This window comes from Ahaetulla prasina, chromosome 6 (assembly GCF_028640845.1).
Source record: "Ahaetulla prasina isolate Xishuangbanna chromosome 6, ASM2864084v1, whole genome shotgun sequence".
NCBI lineage: Eukaryota > Metazoa > Chordata > Lepidosauria > Squamata > Colubridae > Ahaetulla > Ahaetulla prasina.
In genome coordinates, this window is record NC_080544.1 from 92803613 (window position 1) to 92818190 (window position 14578).

The 14578-nt window shown below is 40.3% G+C and overlaps 1 protein-coding gene across 10 annotated transcripts in view; it reads right to left on the reverse strand.

The window, feature by feature from the left end:
* MECOM (MDS1 and EVI1 complex locus) overlaps nucleotides 1-14578 on the reverse strand; it is a 628368-nt gene that overhangs the window by 26937 nt on the left and 586853 nt on the right. For 6 of the 10 annotated variants that reach the window (XM_058188236.1, XM_058188235.1, XM_058188239.1 and 3 more), the window contains 4 exons: nucleotides 11524-12886; nucleotides 11204-11290; nucleotides 8295-8382; nucleotides 3923-3949 (listed from right to left, as the gene is read on the reverse strand). In XM_058188236.1, the coding sequence (XP_058044219.1) occupies nucleotides 3923-3949; nucleotides 8295-8382; nucleotides 11204-11290; nucleotides 11524-12886 (1565 nt within the window). The remainder of the gene's footprint in view (nucleotides 1-3922; nucleotides 3950-8294; nucleotides 8383-11203; nucleotides 11291-11523; nucleotides 12887-14578) is intronic. The other 4 variants (XM_058188238.1, XM_058188237.1, XM_058188244.1 and 1 more) reach the window with 3 other exon arrangements.

Consider the following 14578-nt stretch of genomic DNA (forward strand, 5'->3'; position numbering starts at 1 on the left):
CCTCTGCCCCCGCCAACACCGTCTGCGTCCGGTCGGAGAGATAGGAGGAGAACCACCGATGCGGTGCCTCCACTCCCAATCCTCCAGCCGGCGCAGCAGGATACCATGGTCGATGGTATCGAAAGCCGCTGAGAGGTCTAATAGGACCAGGGCAGAGGAACAACCCCTATCCCTGGCCCTCCAGAGATCATCCACCAACGCGACCAAAGCCGTCTCAGTGCTGTAACCGGGCGGAAGCCGGACTGGAGCAGGTCTAGATAGACAGTTTCCTCCAGGTGCAGGGGAAACTGATATGCCACCATACTCTCTACAACCTTCGCGCGGCGGGTTGGAGACCGGACGATAATTACCTAAAACAGCGGGTCAGGAAGGCTTCTTGAGGAGGGCCTCACCACCGCCTCTTTCAAGGCGGCGGAAGACTCCCTCCACCAAAGAAGCGCTCGTAATCCCTGGAGCCAGCCTCGTGTCACCTCCTGAGTGGCCAGCACCAGCCAGGAGGGCACGGGTCCAATAAACACGTGGTGGCATTCAATCTACCCAGCAACCTGTCCATGTCCTCGGAGCCACAGGGTCAAACTCATCCCAAACAATATCACCAAGACCGCCCTCAGGCGCCCGTCCGAATCGCCACAATTTTGGTCCAGACCGTCCCGAAGCTGAGCGATTTTATCGTATAGATAACGTTAAACTCCTCAGCACGTCCCTGCAGCGGGTCATCCGCTCCCCTGGTGAAGGAGGCGGGCCACCAAACAGGGCAGCTGGGCGGTTATCTGCCGGCGCAATGAGGGAGGCGTAGCAACGCCTCGCTTCCCTCAGTGCCACTAGGTAGGTCCTAGTATAGGATCTAACTAGTGTCCGATCAGCCTCTGAACGGCTGGACCTCCAAGAACTCTCTAGGCGTCTTCTCCGGCGTTTCATCCCCCTCAGCTCCTCGGAGGACCAAGGAGCCGGGTGGGATCTGCGCGGGTCAGAGGTCGCAGAGGCACGACACGGTCTAAAGCCCCAGCCGCAGCCCGTTCCCAGGCTGCGGCCAGTTCCTCTGCCGTGCCGTGAGCCAGACCCTCAGGGAATGGCCCAAGCTCCGTCCGGAACCTCTCTGGGTCCATCAGGCGCCTGGGACGGTACCAACGTAATGGTTCCGTCTCCCTGCGGTGTTGGGTAGCGGTCAGAAAGTCCAGGCGAAGGAGAGAGTGATCTGACCATGACAAAGGCTCTGTGACTATATCTCCCAAGTCCAGATCCTTCAGCCACTGACCAGAGATAAAAATCAGGTCCAGTGTGCCTCCCCCAATGTGAGTAGGGCCATCCACTACTTGAGTCAGGTCCAGGGCCGTCATGGAGGCCATGAACTCCCGAGCTACTGTCGATGACGAGCCAGCAGATGGCAAGTTAAAGTCCCCCATGACTAAAAGTCTGGGGGTCTCCACTGCCACCCGGCAAGCACCTCCAGGAGCTCGGGCAGGGCCGCTGTCACGCAGCAAGGAGCCAGGTACGCCACCAGCAAGCCCATCTGACATCTATGACCCCACCTCACAAGAGGATTCACACCCGGCAATCTGAGGTACAGTGGTCTCCCTCGGCTCTAGACTCTCTTTAATAACAACCGCCACCCCCACCCCTACCCTGGGCCTCGGCTGATGGAATGCGGAAACCCGGTGGGCACATCTCAACCAGGGCACGCCTTCAGTGCCCAGCCAGGTCTCCGTGCGCCTATAATATCCGCTGCACCCCTGAATCAGATCATGTATTAGGGGCCTTGTTAACCACGGACCGTCGTTGCATAACATCAGGCGAAGGCCCAGGCTCTGAGGGTCTTGACCATCCGGGAACGGGAGAAGTCAGGGGATCGGGCACGCAATCGCCTGTATACATCGAACGCGTGACCCCTAAACCGATCGATCCCCTTCCGCCATATCTGCCCCTCCCACTTACCGTGCAGATGGACTCACCCTCACACAAAGGAACACACTCCCCCCCCATAACCTCCGAACCCATTTGATAGTCGCCACGAGCATGCGCTGGAACTGGTTTCCCTCGACGGGCTACCCCATCACCCACCTAACCCTCCCACCCACCCCCAACCCAAACCCGTCGGTTTCCCTCCCCCCCTTAAAATTTCCATTAAAACTCCCACCCGGCGGGTTTCCCCCAACACCCGCCCTACCCCTCCCACCCCTTAAGAATCCCTCACCCTTAAAATCCCCATTAAAACTCCCCTTAAAAAATCTATTAAAACAATTAGTTAAAAATCCCCTAAGTCTCCTGGATTTAGCATGCCAGCTCTCGGGGTTCCAAAACCCGTCCTCAAGGTGGGCGCATGCTCCAACTCCCTTTCAGGGGATTGGGCCCTCCAGATGACTCTTCGGGCCCTCTGCCTCTCATAAGTCCGACCCTCTGCCTCTCCAGCGTTGATAGAAAAATTTTGTCCCATGAGGAGGTCGCTGCCGCCGCCGCCGCCGCCGCAACCCGAAAGCTACACCGCGACCGCCGCGGCCAGCGCCCCAGCACAAGGGCCCAAAGAAAACGCTGATACCTGCCACTCATCTCATCTCAGGCCTCACCAGCAAAGATGGCAAGAAGCGCTGGTGGTCAAAAGGCTCCAGCGCCGAAGCTCAAAGGCTCTCCAATAACAGAGAGCGATGACAAAGAAGCTCCCAGTCCCCTGAGGAAGCCGCTGCCGCCGCCGCCGCCGCAAACCCGGAAGTTCGGAGGCCCAGCTGCAGCCGCCGCAGCAGCCGCCCCAGCAGGAGCCTGGAGAACGCCAGCCGGCCCGATCGTCCCCAGGCCACTAGCTCGTCCAGCCTCACCCCGTTCGCCGCTCCTGATGTTCCCCCGGCCGGGGCTGGGACCGGAAGGTAAAAATAGCCATCTCCCGGTCCCAGGCCCCCGAAAAAGGCCGCTCCCCCGTTCCTACGAAGAGTTTTCACTGCGCCATCTTGGGCATGCGCAGAACAAGAACAGAATTTTGTTTATATTTTATTTTAAATTTCAAACCTGTAAATGCAGAGAACATCTGACTGCCAATTAAGAGGTAAGATGGCTAGTAGGGTTACAATGGTGCTTTATAAAATGTTTTCACTGTGTTTGTCAAATAGGGGTTTTATTTGAAATGGGTTTTTTTCTCCTGCAATTGAGTATTTGACTATATAAATGTGGTAGCACATATAACCAAGGACAGAAGCAATCTAGAACTAAGGAGAAATTTCTTAATAGTGAGAGCAATCGACCAATGGAATAGCTTGCCTTTAGAAGCTGTGGGTGCTCCATCATTGGAGGCTTTCAAAAACAGACTAGATGATCTGAAATGGTATAGGGTTTCCTGCTCGAGCAGGAGGTTAGACTAGAAGACCTCCAAGGGCCCTTCCATCTCTGGCAAATTTTGAATTTGGCAAATTTTATAAAACTTTTTATGACAAATATTATCATAATACAAACTGTCGTAAAGCATTTCCTGTGACTCTGTTTACTAATTTTTTTTTCAGTGAAGGCCAGTACATTAGAAGCTCTGTCAATGTTGAAGTCTTTGAGGAATCTAGTAAGAAAATTTTGCTAGAGGTCATCTTAGGTTGATTGTAACCAAACATCAACGGGAGTTTACTTTTTATTTAATCTTAATACAGAAGAAAATAATATCATGGACAACTAAGACTGTAGCTCAACAAATCTATCTGGAAAAAAAATCTATGCAACAGAAAAATCTATTTCATGTACAGTATTTTGTAGTAAATGTCCTTTTATTAGGACTTACAATTAATTAAAGATTGAGTAATTTGATGAAAATTAAAACAAATCTCTGCTATTATTTAAAAGAGCTAAAATTATTAATGAGGACATTGCATGGAGCAGATTATTACTTGTGTTGCGTTGTTTTATGCAATTTTGTTTACAGCATTTAAATTGAATAAATAAATAACAAACTTACCCAAGTTCTTTGATCAGGCATTTGGAACTGGGAGCAAAATTGAAACAGAAACAACAGATTATTTCTGCACTTGGATTCATTATTACATTGATTGCATTGATCATGCTACAGTAAATATGAATTTCAGGTGTGAAAATTCTTTGTTTTTGCTGCAAGGACTAACATGGTCACCCTCCTAGCAAAGGTCACTTACAATCTGCAGAGACATTAGCTGTCATGCATCAGCAATAACCATGATGACGGATTCTCTAAAGCAGATGATAGAAATTTGGTTCACAAAAAAGAGGATAATTGGGTGAAAGAAAAGAAGAAGCAACAAAAATGACCACTTTTAAAATCTACTTATGATTTGAAATCTAAAGCTCGTGCTTTTAGCTCTAACCTCTCTGTTCAAATAATTTTCTTTTTTATATATTATATTTTAAATAAAAGTTTTAGCTGTAACAGTAAAAGATATTACAAATTAAGCTGTTTATTTCTAACAATTACATTATATAAACATTGGAGCAATGGGGAAACTGTTTAACAAAAGAATACACCTTTAACTCTGTGAATGTGCATTATTAAATAGATCTTAATATATCTATGTATATTATCATACTATCCAAACACTGACCCTCCCTCCAGACAAATTGTTTCCTGAAATGAAAAATAAGATGTTATCTTCTCCCACTAAACAGTCATCGTTCCAATTAGTTTAGAAGATAAGCTCAGTGTAGTAATAGTTTTGTCTTCCATTGGTATTCTGAATATCACAGCAAATGAAATGCTAATTGAAGCCAAAGCTTCACTCTCTTTAATGGTAAAGATGGCTCTGATTAAAATAAACACTGGGAGAAATTATCTCTTTCAACCAGCAATAATCTCACTGTACTCACACTATACTCTACCAGGAGAAGATAGAGGCAAACAATTTGACAATTATTATAAGAATGGATAATGGAATTGTGTATTTTTTCCCCATGCTTTCTGTTGGTTCCCCGTCCCCCAAATAGTTATCCAATTAGAATGAATTGATTCCCATTTTTGGTTTCTTTGTTGTCCCCCCCCCCCGATAAACAAACCAGCAAATCCAGATTTTCATAAAGACTTATTTTCTGACATTACTTATTGTTCACCTCTATTAACTAATACGTATCAAATTTTAAATTATAATCTGGAGTAGTTACATAATTTATGCTATGAGCCAACCCCCACACCTCCATCCCAATTCAACCCATCAGCTGCTTGTGACAGGTTTTTTATTATTATTTTATTTTGTCACAACAGTATACAAAAACATCAACGTAAAACAACAACACATCATGTAAACATATATATAAGCAAAAGTATGCAACAACTATATTAATTTAATATAATAAAAGGGAACAATAGGACAGGAACGGCAGGCACTTTTGTGCTCTTATGCACGTCCCTTATAAGTCCTCTTAGGAATGGGGTGAGGTCAATAGTAGACAGTTTTTGGTTGAAGTTTTTGGGATTTTGAGAAGAGACCACAGAGTCAGGTAGTTTATTCCAAGCGTTAACAACTCTGTTACAAAAGTCATATTTTCTGCAATTAAGATTGAAGCGGTTAACATTAAGTTTGAATCTATTGTCTGCTCTTGTATTATTGCGATTGAAGCTGAAGTAGTCTTTAACTTTGTTCAGTTCCTTAACTTTGCAAATGTTTTATTTTTATTTGTTTTATTTATTTATTTATTTTATTTTATTTTTTATTTTTATTTATTTATTTTATTTTATTTATTTATATTTATTTGTTTTATTTGCTTGCTGTACTTTATTCTGCCAAGTGCTAAACAATACAAGGCTGCTTCATAGAATGTGAGTTGGAAAGAGGTAAAGCAGAAGAGCAGATATATAAAAAGCTCCAAGAGCCTATGCAGAAAAAGAATTCAGGGAAATGAATACCAATTAGGACCAGGAGCAAGCCTGAAAACATAATACTTAATACAGTATAATAAGTCATTTACAGAAGAAGTTGTTTTATTAGCATTTGATTAGCTTCTCATGTTGTGGGGTAACTTTTTTCTAGGACAGTGGGGAATCACATGTATGTTTTATAATGTGGTAAGAGAGACTGTAAATGTTTTAAAATGAGTTTTTTCAAGTTGCTATGGTGCATAAAATAATCCTAATGGGAAAAGAAAAGGTCCAAAACAATCTGGTTAAGAGAAGAGGCTCCAGGTCAAAACACTTCAAGGAGATGGCACACCCTTTCTCTCTCTTTTATGACCACAGATTGATCAATGAATCAAAATTCAAAAAAGGAACTTCAGCTTGGTTTTCTCCCATGATACTGGTAAGCTGGAAGCCCTCCACATTGTTCTATTCAAGTCACAGAATTTCCCAGTAAAATAACCATTACGGAATATTCCAAGAGATGATGTTCATATATACTGAGGATGCCCAGACTGGAAAAGACCGAAGCTATATAATGAACTTATGCACAAGCCCAAATACAGGCAGGATACTCTCCCTCAAAAAACAAAGGAAGAAAAAAAAATCAAACCTATTTAGGAAAATGCCTGAGAATTCTGTGAAGTACCATTGGCACATCAAACGAACCTATCACTCATCCCATTTCCTACAACCATTTAAAGGACACTCTGATTTTCATGAAATTTCCTAATATACTGGAGATTGAACTCTGATAAATAAAGTGCTATCTGATACTTAACTTATCAACCCAGAAAGAATGTCTTAGGCACCACACCAATGCCCACATCATGTTACTAGTATCACTGTTTTATTGGTAGAAATGCAATTAGTTCCCACCTTTCTTTGATCCATTCTAAAGAATCCCCATTTATGTTCAGATCAATAATGTCTAAAGGCTGTGCAGACGATTTGTGAATGAATCAAGATCATCCATTGAATAACACGATCCAGCATTCTTGTCTAGCAATCTAGCTATTATATCACATTAATTCACACATTTCTCTAGGCTGTGATTGGCTGGTTTTGTGCAGCCATAAACCTCCTTTTACAACTGGATACACACTAATACAAAATCAAATACAATGCATCATGGCTTACTGTGATCAAAGAATCCATTCACTGGCTTACATTTAATTGTCACACTTAAAATGTCTATCTTACTGCATTATCCATTTGTCAAATATATGATTGTAGAAGCAACAGTTTTTACATACAATATTTTTCTACAAACAGTACAAAACAGGTAAGATACAAAATGGGACTTTTATTGGCAACTATAGAAATGAGAGGAAAGGAAAAATACCTGTGAAGAATCCTTGATTTTATCTATATTATGCTACCTTTCTCAAAGCATTGGTTACTGAACATTTCAAATTCATTTAATTCAATGGTTATTTCTGTCTTGGTTACCTTAGCCCAGAATTCTGGAAGAAAGTATGATTTTTTCTTTAAAAAATTTAATTTAAAAATTCTTTAATTTTTCTTTAAATATCTACCCATTACTAAGTTTGGATCCAAGCCATTATCTACTTACAGCCAATAAGTGTGAAAGGAAATTTGAGTATCAAGCTGTACAACTTTTCATAGTATTAAATGGTACAACTTGCTGAAGTCTACGGTTGCTGGCAACCTGACCCAGTTCGGTCTGATAACCATGGCTCTGATTCTAAATCTTTAAAAAATCTAATTCTTTTGCTAGGCTGCTACATTAATTCAATCCAGAAGTAGCTATATCAACCTAATCAGACAAAAAGAGGCAAATTTACGGCAATACAAGATTGTATAAGATGCACAAGAACTTACAAATAAAAGCTAAATACAGGACACAGAAGCTGAAGAGCAGATCATGGTTTATGTCTAAATTGATGTATCTGCTTATGTCAAAGCTGCCTTCCAATTTTTATTCCTTAAAAAATGCAGCAACATCAAATATAGAACTGATTCACTATTCCAGGGCCTAAGATGATCTAACTGCAAAATCTTAGGAGGTGCAAACATAACATGCTGTAGATTCTGAACTTTAAAGACCTTGAGAAACAAGGACGATTGTAGTAGCATTTAAAGATTGGCTAATGCCTAATGTGGTTTTGAATTTTTTTTCTTATAATTTTTTAAGTCCATAAATACATATTTGGGTACAGCCTAAATGACAGGGTATTTTAGAGAGAACAGCTGCTATTTAGCCATATCATGACAGCGAGTATATGCAGGCATTTGACAGGTCTAAATTATGTTGGTAACCTTCCTGCAAAAACATCATGAAGATTAAAACAATGCAACATGAAAAGGTTTTATTTGTCTTGAGTCACTAAAAATTGTCTTTTAGGAAATCTGACCTTGACTAAAATTCCAGTTGTTCCTGTGCACCTGCGCCTGTGAATCAACATGTTTGTTTACAGTCTTAATAATTATATTTTTAAAAAATACTTACTTGTGGATGAAATAAAAACCCTGGAGATGGTCTCAAATACTTTTCCTTTAAAGCTTCAAGTGGATCAGTTAACTTTCTTTTCTCTACTCTGCAAACATTAAAATGAGAATGATCTTGTCATGATTCAATCAAGATGGATAAATATTGGATGACAGACCAGATTTTTTTAGTGCCGCAGATGAAAGATAAAGGGGAATAATTTTTTGTCAAAACAAGTCTATTGCAGGTAGTTCTTGACTTAGGACCACAATTGGGCCCAAAATTTCTGTTGCTAAGCAAGGCAGTTGTTAAATGAATTTTGCCCCATTTTTTTATCTTTTTTGCCAAGTTGTTAAGCAAATCACTATAGTTAAGTGAATCATGAGATCTTTAAACAAATCCAGTTGACTTTGCTTGCTGGAAGCTAGCTGGGAAGGCTATAAATAGTGATCACATGACCCCAGGACAATGCAACTGTCATAAATACATGCCTGTTGCCAAGTGCCCAAATTTTGATCACGTGACCACGAGGATGCTGAAATTGTCACAGTGTGAAACCAGTCATAAGTCTCTTTTTTTAAAATGCTGTTGTATCTTTGAATGGTCACTAAATGGTTGGCTGTAAGTCAAGGACTACCTATATAACAAATAAATGGATAGCGATGACCCAGCCTCTCCACACATGTGGAGGGCACCAGGTTGAAGAAGGCTGCTTACAGTGAAATTTTGACACCTGCAATTTTATATATACATACAAGATATTGTAACTGAGCATAATTTAATGATGGCAATTATACTATCAAATTATAGAGTTTAGTAGGATACTTTTTTGTGAAATAACCTTCATAACTGAAACCAAAGGAAAACTAGATTGATCCCTTATTTTTATCATCATCATCATTATCACACCCAATTCTGAGATATTCAAGGAGTATTCTGAATATATCCTACTCGACTAAATAAAGACTCAACTATTAGTCACATTGTTTTCCTCCAAACAAAATGATTAATTCAGCACACAGTTTTTCCAAGCTTTGCTAATCAGTAAGAAAAAAAAGGAATGTTGCCAGATTTTGATTACAGTTAAATGATTAAACAATAAACACTACTGTAACCAACACCTACAAGTGCTATGTTACGGAAATAAAGAGACTGATGGAAGAAACGTAACTAATTTCACTGGCATCCTATTTAGAAATTAGGTCTGAATTCCCTGAATAAATATCTAAAGATTTGAAAACAACAAGCTGAGAGACTGTATGCTTATTCATAATTTAGATAGATAGATAGATAGATAGATAGATAGATAGATAGATAGATAGATAGATAGATAGATAGATAGATAGATAGATAGATAGATAGATAGACGATGGATGATGGAGAAATCAAACCATTCCAACAAATCATGCAGTAGACAATCTTCTCTGATTTTTAAGGATATCATTAGAAGTGGGGTTTTTTTTGGTTTTTGGGTTTTTTTATTTGCATTTATATCCCGCCCTTCTCCGAAGACTCAGGGCGGCTTACACTATGTCAAGCAATAGTCTTCATCCATTTGTATATTATATACAAAGTCAACTTATTGCCCCCAACAATCTGGGTTAGTGTTATTGCACTAAGGTCAACATGAAGACCTCTCAAACTGTAATTCTTTGCATTAGAAATTAGTTTCTTCATCTGCTGTTTCCTTTGGGTTATGAAGGAAGAACAGATAGTGTTTCCTGTTTATTTACTGAGGACCATCAAGCAAGTGAAACCAGGTTGAGGAAAAGATGGGGAGAAGGAGTGTGGAAGAAGTCTGTTGCACTGAAAAACACTGATCGTAATTTGCAGAGGGGCCTTCCAGATATAGAGCTAATATTGAGTAGCTTACAGCCTTTGCTAGGTACAGTATGCTAGGATGTGCCAAATATATATGAAGATTCTCAGCCATCCATTTTGAGACAATTAGGATGTGCCAGCACATTATTTGGAAACCAGCTAATATCTTTCAGATTTATTTTTATTTCCTCCTTTCTAGAGCTCTGTTTTTCCTCTTTTGTTCACTAATGTACATATATGCAAATACATGTAGATTTTTCATGAGTAGATCCCCATTTTTGAAATGGGATACATGCCTATGACCCATCCAGCTTGATTTCTTATTTATAAGGTAGGAAATATATCTATTCAGTCTTTGCAATGGCAAACCTTTCAGGACAAAATTCATTTTGTTGTATGAGAAAAAGCATGAAAAAAATGAAAACATTTAAATTCTACATTGGAAACCCAAAAAAAACCCCTCTAAGCTGTGTTATCAGTTGAATCATTCTGCATGTACTTGGGGAATTTTTCCCACCTTCTATGCTTCTTATGCTTAGGGAGAATAACTCCCAGAATTGCTAGCCTTTATGGGCAGAGGGAATTCTGACAGTTGTAGTCCCAAACCATCTAGATAGCATAATGTTGGAGAAGGATGTCCAGTTGGATGGATGGATGGATGGGAGGGAGGGAGGGAGGGAATTAGGGACAGCAAGACAGAGAAAGAGAGAAGAAAGAGAAGTAGATGATGTGATTAAATCCTAAACAGTTGAATAAATGAAAAGTTCACAATTTTAAAAAAGTGACCCGCAAGGTCTATGCACATATTTGAGATACAGTCAGCATTATATAAATTGACCCAGTTTATAAGTAAAATCTCTTTGTTAACAATTTTAAAAGGAAATCAGAGGAAAATCCATATGTAAACAATCAGCCATTCTGTTTAGGAGACTCTGCATTTCCTTATATATTCTTGGAGTTCAAACTGATTTTAGCACAATAAACAATATTACTATGAAATTTCATTAGAATTGTCATGCAGATTCTTCTGACATCAGCTGTATATTCTGCATAGCAGATGGGGACAAATACTTTCCAATAACTACAAACAAATAAAGACAGAATTTTACCCTTGGTTTCCACGTTGGGTTGCTATGGTACAATGTGTTTTGAGTTCTTGGGTGAAACGCCTTTGATTGCAGTGAAGGTTGACATTTCTAGTTTGCAAACAAAAGCAGAATTTGACTGCCAATTTTTAAACACATTCTTTTTCCGAAAATTATTTTTTTTTAAAAAAAACATTAACTTGTACTAAGGTAAGAAATATCTAAGATTCATTTCATATAGCAACTATTTCCTCAATGTTATGATAATTAAATGACTTGAGGACCCCCGGCCATTTTGACAATGCGAGACTTCAGAAACCAAACAATCCTTACAAGTGGATTACCTGTAAATGGGATCCATAAAGAAAGGCGTAGGTCTTGCATGTTGTAAGGAAATATCAGAGGATTTCCTTGATTCGAGATCCTGATCTCCCTTCTTTCCCCCAAAAATGTGGTTCTTCCGAGGCTCGGTCTGTTTTGTGCCAGTGGCTCGACTTCTGGTGCCCATGCTCAAGTCTAGAGGTTGGTCCTGGCTGGCCACTGATGAAACTGATGTTTTTGAAGTTACAGGAGTAAGTGGTTTCTCTTCCTTACGTTTAGTGGTAAGGTCAAAGGGAGACTCGGAAGTTCCCTTCAAAGTCTTCTTCCCTTCTCCTGGAGATTGGGGTTCCATTTTCAAAGGTAACGATCTCAAGTCTCTATCAGGAAATGGGTACATTGACTGAGAGAATGCTGGAAAAAATGGGAGGGGAAACATGGAAGGGTAAGGTAAGGCTCCGACTTTTTTGTCCTGCAGCCCCACAAGTCCTGTCGAACCAAAGTATTTTTCAGCAATAGAGGCAATGGCTTTTATAGAATCATTCACAGCTCCTGACACCGCAGTTTGTTCCTCTAAAGATGGTGAGAAGGTGGAATGATTGCTGTATTCTTTCTTATTATTTACGGAAGCCAAATTCTGCAGAGAGTTTACTTTGTCTTTGAACAGTTTACCATTTTCTTTACATTTCTCTTTATCGCTTTCAAGGTCACTTTCGAGATCAGAGCCAGAGGTGGTCTCCAGGTCACTCCCACTGGGGGTACTGACATCATCAAGGTCACTACTCTCTGACTGGTCACTGATCTTTTCATGTGGCCTCTCTTCAGAGGACCTCTCTGGTTGAAGCTCCAGTGGCTTATTTTCACTTAGGTTAGATGGGTGCTTATTTAGTGCCTTCAGAATCTCCTGGGTAGCTGGCAATGTCTGAGGATGTGTCATGAGGGGACTTTGATTTTTGATTGTTTGATCTGTGCTTGGAAGTCCTTTAACAGGAGAACTAGCAGGTATCAAAGGTGGCCTGTGATACAAGCCTGAAGGAAACAGGCCAGGGAAGCTAAAAGAAAATCCAGGAGCTGTTGGAAAGGTAAGACCAGCAGGATGTCTATTGGCGCCAAAATAGTCAGAAAGGCCTGGATTTGCATGAGTCATATTAACCATGGAAGATTTATCCATAGCTGGGGTTCCAGGAAGTGATATGCCTTGGCCAAAAAATCCTCCTGCAGCAAAATGGTTCTTGCCCTCACAAAACCTCCTGTGCTTATTTAAGGAAGACGTAGTGCTGAACATTTGTCCACAGTCTTTGCACTTGATTTGGGTTCTGCAATCAGCATGCATACGCTTATGACGGCAAAGGTTTGAAAACTGAGTATAGGATTTATGGCAGACCTCACCTGTGTGTAAACAACAACAACAACATATCTCAGGATTGATGGTAATTTTACTCTTCCCCTTCACCCAGACATTTTTAATCCCATCCCTCTGCTTTTACCTCACCATCTGAAAAAGTTTTATGCTTCCAGAGGTCGCTAGAGCTCAGTCCTACACTTGCTTATTCAGAACTAAGACCAATTATGGAATTTATTACCTACATGCAAGGACAGCTATTGCAGTATTTGGGCTGTAATTTTAGAGAGTTGTCTATGTAAAAATTCCACTAAGCTCAAGGTATGAATAAACATAGATAAGATTGTGCTATTAGCAATACTAGGTAGATGAATCTAAGAGCAGATAACCTATCAAAACTAGTCCCAAACTCCAAAAAGAAAGAATATGGTTAGGATAAATACAGTGAAAAGCATAATAAAACATCAACTCCAATAAAGAAATTGTATTCACAGCTATTGATTTGAAGAAAAATCTCTGCATATTATAACCTGGTGCAATCTGGTTATGTCATCTTTTTATATATATATTGTAACATATTGTTTATAGTATGACTGAACAAGATGTTTGTAAATTCACAAGTACATTGAGCTTTGCATGATTACCAATGCCTTAAGATATGTTGCTATTATATAGAGCAAGTTTTGAACAAGACATACTCGCAGAACAAGATTTTATTTTTATCTGTGCTTGCAGATTGCATGAATGGCTCTATTATTTAACCCATTAATCTACATATGCAACGAAGCTGTTTTTTATCCATGGTGTATAGTTCTATTATTTGCACCATTCATTTGCATATGTAATGAATCTGGTTTTTATCCATGAAAATAGGCATCAGCCTGTCATCCTCCCACCAGTATATACAATTCTTATACCACTGGTTTAGTTATCCAATGTAAGCACTATCTTACATGATCAAGAAATATATACTAATGCACATAATAACATTAGAAGATTTGCTCTGCTCATGTACCAAAGCTAATTTTTAGAACACCAGGAAATATGAATGGTTAGTAACCCTAAAACTTGGAGTTGTTTTCAAAATCAGTTTTAAACAATGCCAGCAAGATTTGCACAGAATATTGTAACATGGAATTACATTGTTCAGGGAGCTAGTGATTCCACTTCTCTCCTCTTGGCTTCTGTCCTTCCCCCAATACTTAGCTAACCTTCTGTCACTACTCAGATTGCTCAGTCTCAATTGGACCTGTTCTTCTTTATTTATATTTTTTTTCCTGTGTATCCCAAATCTGGCACGGTGCCCTGCTGGTGCATGGATGGCAGCAGTGTGACCAAATGCAAACAAGGACAACATCTAGAAAAGGCCTTTCACCTCATCTAGCGTTAAACCAACTACAATGTGGATCAGAAAAAAAATTTCAGGAATAAAGGAACAGGAACTTTGTCCTGTGAGTTGTTACTCTCCAGAGAGTACATATGAATAGCAATAGCATTAGCACTTAAGATTTATATACCGCCCCACACAGCTTTGCCACTTTATCTCAGCAGTTTCCAATCTCAGCATATTTACACCAACAATCTGGGTCTACATTTTACTGATCTCAGAAGGATGGAAGGCTGAGTCAACCTTGAGCCCCATCAGTATTGAACTCCTGGCTGTGGGCCGAATTTGCCTGCAATACTGCATTCTAACCACTGCACAAACAGGACTCAAGCTAGAAAGCAAGGGAATTCAG